Raw genomic sequence first — 8,209 nt, 5'->3', positions numbered from 1 at the left:
AAGTCTTCTGTCATGTGACTATGGAGCAAGCAGACATCAGCAGGCACAGCATACAATCTTTTGCAGAGAACTTTAAGTTGAAATCCATTCACAGGAATTGTATGATCACTTTGCTAAACTTTAAACAATACTTTGCCAAAGGTTATGGCTTGCTCTCTCTATTTATCCACAAACACAGGCATATACATGCACAATTTTCATTGAGATCATTCTACTTTGATAACATGGTCTTATGCTATTCCGTGTGTGTTACAAAATTATATGTTTTGGGCAGTCTGTAATTCGTATAAATTCCTGATACTTGATAAGAGGATATAGTATACTCTGATGGGGCAATCTATCCTCATGTCAATACAACAGGTTCTGAAAGCCAGAAATCCTTAAGGTTGCTATGCTAATCTAAATCTTTTCTTATGTCGTACGAACTTTTCAAGTTACTCAAACTCTTCGAGCACATGTTCCTCCTTCTTTGATATGGAAATAATTATAGCACATAGTGAACTGAATATTTTCAAAATAAGAAATGAATGAGATTAACATATGCAAAACACTTTGTAGAGTGTCTATCACATAGAAAGGGCTTAATAAATACTATCACTATTATTAAAGGCTGTGTATAGATGCAAGATAGTTGTTATTCACCCAGACCAACTTTACTTTTTTCTGGTACCTGGGATTGAACTGGGGAGTTCTCTACCATTGAGTCATATCCCCACCCCTGTTTTTATTTTTTACTTTGAAAGAGGGCCTTGCTAAATTGTCCAGGCTGGCCTCAGCCTCCTGGATAGCTGAGACTATAGGCATGCATAACTGCACTCAGTAGGCTAGTTAGCTTTTGAAGAAAACTTTTGGTAAAGTGTGCTTGCATCACCAATTCTCTTTGAGTAGACTGCATTCACTAGCACCATATTCCATTGTTTCCTGAATATATTACTTGCACATATTTTATTCATTTAATTATGTTTCTCAGTGATTAACAAAATAATTTCTTAAACATTATTAGAATAGTAACAAATATTACACTTACTATATGTACTTCACATTTTTATAATATTCTTCATAATAATCATACCTGTTAATACTATTATAATAATGTTCAATTATTGCTAATGAAATTATATGATCTATTAAATATTTTTTAAAAACCCATACAACATTAGCATCCATTCAAGTCTGAGTGAATTCTGGTCCTATCTGAGGTGACAGTAAGTAATCCCAAGTATAGAGTTGAGATATACAAGGGCTTCCATTTAATGGGAAGAAATGAACAATTATAAGGTACAAAAAAAGGGCTAAAGGATCAGGTTCAAGAGAAGGATCAGAGAACAGGAATTATAACCCAAACCAGAGCAAACATTTGAAAGGTAAGACACATTGCTCTCAAACGTGTAATAGCCATAAAATATGGAGCTAATACTTCTAATATCATTCAGCAGAGAGATTGTTCTTATAGATATCAATGTTGGATTAATATTGAGAAATATCTTTGTCTTTCCCTTTTGTTTGAAAATCAGATAAATTCATTTGCCTCAAGTCTTCCGCATCAGCCACATCATGTTCAACAAAATTCTGCTTTTGTCTCTTCAAATAAGTCTCCTAGGAACCACGCTTGGCGGGAAAATTCTGATCTGGCCAATGGAAGGTAGTCACTGGCTAAATATTAAGATAATCATAGATGAGCTAATTACGAAACAGCATAATGTGACTGTTCTAGTTGCCTCTGGTGCACTTTTCATCACCCCAACAGTTAGCCCATCTCTGAAATTTGAAAGGTATAAAGTACCCTTCAGCAAAGAAACTGTAGAAAGATTGATCAACAATTTTGTTTTGACGTGGCTGGAACACAGACCATCTCCTTCAACCCTTTGGAGATTCTATCAGGAGATGACCAAAGTCATAAAGGACTTCCATAAGGTGTCCAGAGGTATTTGTGATGGTGTTCTTAAAAATGAAAAGCTGATGGAAAAGCTGAAGAGCGGCAATTTTGAAGTTCTGGTGTCAGATCCAGTATTTCCTTGTGGTGATATAGTAGCTTTAAAACTGGGAATTCCATTTATTTATTCTTTGAGGTTTTCTCCAGCCTCAACAGTGGAAAAGCACTGTGGTAAAGTTCCATACCCTCCTTCCTATGTTCCTGCTATTTTATCAGAACTCTCCGACAGAATGTCTTTTGCTGACAGAGTAAGGAATTTTATCTCCTACCATCTACAGGATTACATGTTTGAAACTCTTTGGAAATCATGGGATTCCTACTATAGTAATGCTTTAGGTATGTAAAATTTTTTTGCTTTAAGATTTGAATGTGAACAAGCAGAGACTTGAGTAAACTCTTCTTTATGCCCCTATACTATTGTTTCACAGTTCTATATATTGATGTACTATTACTATCACTTGATATCAGGAAATAAGATAAAATACATTGCACAGGCATTGTGGCACATGCCTATAATCTCAGCTACACAAAGGCCCAGGTGGTGGATCACAAATTCAAGGCCTGCCTCAGCAACTTAGCAAGACCCTGTCTCAGAATAAAAAATAATAAGGGCTGGGAGTGTAGCTCAATGTAGAGCACCTCTGGGTTCAATCCTCCATACCATGTACAACACACACAAAAAAAATATTTGCAACATCAATTACGTAGATAATATATACATGATACAGAAAAAAAAAGAAGAGAAGGGAGAGAATATATGATAGGAAGAGAATAAAATTCTGAAAAACTTAATAATGCAATACATAAAGAAAATTTTAGACCATAAATATTAGTTTTCCTGCAAAGTAAGTGTGGAGAAGGAAACTGTGCCCAGTGTTGGAGACTTCAAATGGCATTGGGCATTACTGATAATTTACTATTTCTGAGGTCAAAATGTGAGGTGGATAAACATGTAAAAAAAACATGCTAATAACATCAACACAAGAAAGAATGAACTAGTTGGGTGCAATGGCACATACCTATAATCTCAGTTCCTCAAGAAGCTGAGGCAGGCAGATCACAAATTTAAAGCCAATGTGGGCAACTTCATGAGACTCTGTCTCCAAATGAAAAATAAAAAGGCCTGGGGAGGTAGCTAAGTGGTAAAATGCCTCTGAGTTCAATCCTCAGTAATGCAAAAAAAAAAAAAAAAAAAAAAGAATTGACCGAAACAATTCAATAAGTATTTTTGAAGTATCTTCAATATTATGCTTAGTACTTCTGTTTGTGTCTAATAAGCAATTGGGAACTGTTTAAAATGATATTTTGATTGTGACTAGATTTTTATCTTATATAAAATACCTGTACAGATATGGAGACAGAATAGAGAACTTGAGGCTAAGTTATAGCATCACCCTAGGAAAGAGATAGTGAGGGCATGTGTTAAGAAAGTGACTTACAGTGGAAGAACATTTATCTAGGATGCATGAGGTCCAGGGTTCAACTCCCAGCACCACAAAAACTAAGTAAATAAGTATCCCTTGGTATTATTTGGTTTCCTACTACAAATGGTCCTTGATATGAGGTATCTCTCAAAAGCTCATGTGTGAGACAAAGAAAGACAAAGTGTGCCTGTGTGCCTGTAGTATGCTGTTTTTTATGCCCTTTGGGTATAGACCAAGGAGTGGGATAGCTGGGTCAAATGGTGGTTTCATTCCTAGTTTTCCAGGGAATCTCCATACTGCTTTCCAATGCTGCACCATTTTGCAGTCCCACCAGCAATGTATGAGTGTACCTTTTTCCCCACATCCTCACCAACACTCATTGTTGTTTGTATTCTTAATAGCTGCTATTCTGACTGGAATGAGATGAAATCTTAGAGTAGTTTTGATTTGCATTTCTCTAATTGCTAGAGATGCTCAACATTTTTTCATATATTTGTTGATTGAGTGTATATCCTCTTCTGAGAAGTTTCTATTCAGTTCCTTGGCCCATTTATGGATTGGGTTATTTGGGTTTTTGGTGTTTAGCATTTTGAGTTCTGTATTTACCTTAGAGATTAGTGCTCTATCAGATGTGCAATTGGTAAAAATTTGCTCCCATTCTGTAGGCTCTCTATTCACCTCAATGATTATTTCTTTTGCTGAGGAGAAGCTTTTTAGTTTGAATCCATCCCATTTATTAATTCTCGATTTTAATTTGTGTGCTGTAGGAGTCTTATTAAGGAAGTAGGGGCCCAATCCAATATGATGGAGATTTAGGCCTACTTTTTCTTTTATTATATTCAGGGTCTCTAGTTTAATTCCTAGGTCCTTGATTGACTTTGATTTGAGTTTTGTGCATGGTGAGAGATAAGGGTTTAATTTCATTTTGTTGCATATGGATTTCCAGTTTTCCTAGCACCATTTGTTGAAAAGGCTATATTTTCTCCATTGTATGGGTTTTTTGGCACCTTTGTCTAATATAAGATAACTGCAATTACATGTAATCCATGTCTCTTTGTCCTCTATTCTATACCATTCTATACCATTGTTGCCAATACCATGATGTTTTTGTTACTATTGCTCTATAGTATAGTTTAAGGTATGGTATGGTGATGTCACCTGCTTCACTTTTCCTGCTAAGAATTGCTTTAGCTTTTCAGGTTCTCTTATTTTTCCAGATGAATTTCATGACTGCTTTTTCTATTTCTATGAGAAATGTCAGCAGGATTTTGATTGGAATTGCATTAAATCTGTATAATGCTTTTGGTAGTATGGTCATTTTGATAATATTAATTCTGCCTATCTGAGAACAAGGGAGATCTTTTGATCTTCTAAGGTCTTCTTTAATTTCTTTCTTTAGTGTTCTGTAGTTTTCATTGTAGAGGACTTTTACCTCTTTTGCTAGGTTGATTCCCAAGTTATTTTTTGGCTTGTTTGTTTTGTTTTATTTATTCATAGATACACAGAAATGCCTTTGATTTATGGGTGTTGATTTTATATCCTGCTACTTTGCCAAATTCATTTACTAGTTCTAGAAGTTTTCTTTGAAATGTTTTGGGTCTTCTAGGTACAGAATCTCATATCATTGAAAAATAGTGCTAATTTTAGTTCTTCTTTTCCTATTTGTGTCCCCTTAATTTATTTTGTATGTTTAATTATCCTGGCCAGTTTTTCAGAACTATGTTAAATAGAAGTGGTAAAAGAGGGCACCCTGTCTTGTTCCAGATTTTAAAGGGAATACTTTTAATTTTTCTCTATTTAGAATGATGTTGGCCTTGGGCTTAGCATAGATAGCTTTTACAATGTTGAGATATGTTCCTGTTATCCCTAGTTTTTCTAGTGTTTTGAACATGAAGGAGTGCTGTATTTTTTTTTCTGTATCTATTGAGATGATCATATCGTTCTTATATTTAAGTCAATTGATGTGATGAATTACATTTATTGATTTCTGTATGTTGCACCAAACTTGCATCTGTGGGGTGAACCCTACTTGATCATGGTGCATGATCTTTTTGATATGTTTTTGTATTAAATTTGCCAGAATTTTATTGAGAATTTTTGCATCTATGTTCATTAGAGATGTTGGTCTGAAGTTTTCTTTCTTTGATGTGTCTTTGCCTGGTTTTGGAAACAGGGTGATATTGGCCTCATAAAATGAGTTTTGAAGTGATCCCTCTTTTTCTGTTTCCTAAAATAAATTAAAGAGTATCTATTAGCTCTTCTTTAAAGGTCTTTTCAAATTCGGCTGTGTATTACGCCTTCCTAGCCGCTGGGATTACCGGCATGTGCCATCATGCCCAACTTGGTTTATTTTATTTCTAAGAGAATTCTAAAAGGACTAAATTAATTAATCCATGATGGAATTTTAGAATAAAATCTGAGAGATACTAACCATTCAATTAGTGTTAGCTTTTTTTTTAGGTCTAATTAATTAAAACCAATGGCTAATTAATGAGGATTGTTAAGAGGGATGAAGAAGAAATTAAAATTGATTCAATATTTCTGACTTCAGTAAGTGATAAATGGTGCAAATCACTCAGGATGTGAATATAGGAGAGAGAAAATTCAAGAAAAGAAATAACACATTTAATTTTGTACATGTTTTTGGACACAGTGGTGCCTGTTTATGATCTCAGTAACTGGGGAGACTGAGGTAGGAGGATTGCAAGTTCAAGGCCAGCCTGCGCAACTTAACAGGTCCCTGAGACCGTCTCAGTGAGACCCTGAGATTTTGTCACTGGAATGGAGTCCAGTGGTGGATACCTAATGTGTGTGAGACCTAGGTTCAATCCCTAGATTAACAACAACTAAAATAAAAAATGTAAATAAATGTTGTGCATGTGATACTTATGGGAATATTTGGTGAAATCCAATAAGCAATTGTTAGGTGGGGTGAAATCTGAAGAAATGTAATGGGTTAGAGATTTAAGTATTATCTGTATAATAATGCTACATACGCACTTTATCTCTCTAATGGTAGCTTTGTTGCCATGTTTTCCACTTTCCTGGTAATGTGAAGTTTGCTTCCTAGTTTTCTATTTTCATACATAGCACATTTCTGAAGTTGTCCACACTCAAATGATTTGAAGCTAAGCAGTGGGCTTAATCATGTTTATTGTAAACCTGATTATCTTCTCAGCCAACAATGGGTATTTCACACTCCATAATTATAGTTCATACTTTGGACAATCTTAATGTTATATATTTACTGTTTTATATTGATTTCATGATAAACCTGGTAAGCACAGAAACATCAAAATGTTTCTCACTTTTGTTAAGTTGTATACAGTATTTTACGTAAATGTTAGGAAGAGAAAATTTGAAGTTCCTGTGTGGTGATAGCTATTGACATGCATTGGCTTCTTTTCTACAAACCTCTGTGTTATAAAACTATTGTAAAATTGATCTATATGAACCAAAACAAACATGCATGGGACAGCATGTGGATACAAGTGTTAGATGTGAAAGGTGAATGAATGGGATCAAAAACTAGTGAGCCCATTGTAGTTAAAAATCAATTTGTATCAGCAAAAGTCATCACCTTCTCTGGATATGTTAACCAGTTGCCCCCAACTTACAAAACAGATGTTTATCTCCTGGTTATGAAGGAAACCCAACTCTTTCCCTTCAGACAAAACAAAGCACAGGTACAATGATTACATAGAAGCCTGCAGTGTCCTATGAAGACATAAACAAATGGTCTGCATCATAGCATTAAAACTGAATGTCATTAAAAATAAAGATAAGTAAAGAACAAATGGAAATTTTATGAAGCAATGAGGCTTTCAAGTTCCTAAAAAAAAATCTCCTTCATGTCCTTGTGCATGTGTAAATTAACAGAGATACCTGAATATGTGTAGCATCTCAGTTAATGGAAGAGAAAACAGTATGTGGAATATTCTTGAGTCATATTAAATGTTTATTTTTTATCCTATCATGTCTGTTTTTAATCACCTATTCATCCTGAAGTTTTAATTTATAATTCATGTGGATACAATGCTACTCATTCATATTTGTGTTATCCTTGGTTTACTTACCTTAGGCTGGAATTTAAAAATCACATGTTCCATTGTATTTTGTCTGTAAGGCAATGCTGGTAATAATATCACACTATTCTCCCATCTTAAGACATGATACTAATCTTCCTTAATTTGTTCATGGGAATGCAATATAGATTTGTACAGCTCTAATCTTGATATTCAGTGTCATGTTTCTAGTTGAATTATACTCTTCCGAGTTAGAATGACTATTTAAGTTTGTTTTTACTAAAACACCATATTCTCATTCATGCCACAGACATGAACACTCACATTCGACAGACCAGGTAAGAAGTAAAAGTACTCACATGATAGAGTAGCTTATTTTCATGCAAGCCATCGTAGATGTAGTATGATGCATAGAACTGATTGTGAAATTTTCCTTCTAAATTGTAGTTTGAATTTATTTTCTACTTTTCTAATTCATTAAAGAATTTAAACCAATAATGAACCTATATCCACTCAGGTCTCAAATTTTTACACCTGAGTAAATAAACAGACCAAATTTCCCTAAGATTATCTCTTTGCAAAAGAATGTAATGAGAGTCTCAAAGTGGATCTTTAATCTCTGAGTGTCTGCACCTTCCTAGCTAGGTGTCAAAGCTTCTCTCTCTCTCCTCTCTCCTCTCTTCTCTCTCTCTCTCTCTCTCTCTCTCTCTCTCTTAATTTAAATTTCAAGTTGACATCATCAATTATTCGGAGTATTTTTGGTGTAAACTTTCTTGGATTTTTTTCCTTGTAATGTATTTAGTATCTGGAATCAACTATTCATTCCA

General features: G+C 34.5%; 1 protein-coding gene across 6 annotated transcripts in view; it reads left to right on the top strand.

Moving 5' to 3' along the window:
* Window positions 1-1,554: 1,554 nt before the first annotated feature.
* Window positions 1,555-8,209, top strand: part of LOC308654094 (UDP-glucuronosyltransferase 2A1) — a gene marked incomplete at both ends in the record, with an annotated part of 49,748 nt that continues 43,093 nt past the window's right edge. For 4 of the 6 annotated variants that reach the window (XM_081303065.1, XM_081303062.1, XM_081303060.1 and 1 more), the window contains one exon: window positions 1,555-2,269. In XM_081303065.1, the coding sequence (XP_081159191.1) occupies window positions 1,555-2,269 (715 nt within the window). The remainder of the gene's footprint in view (window positions 2,270-8,209) is intronic. The other 2 variants (XM_081303063.1, XM_081303064.1) reach the window with 2 other exon arrangements.

The sequence above is a fragment of the Spermophilus citellus genome (assembly GCF_964194105.1).
Source record: "Spermophilus citellus genome assembly, chromosome: 8".
NCBI lineage: Eukaryota > Metazoa > Chordata > Mammalia > Rodentia > Sciuridae > Spermophilus > Spermophilus citellus.
This window is presented reverse-complemented; position numbering and strand designations above follow the sequence as displayed.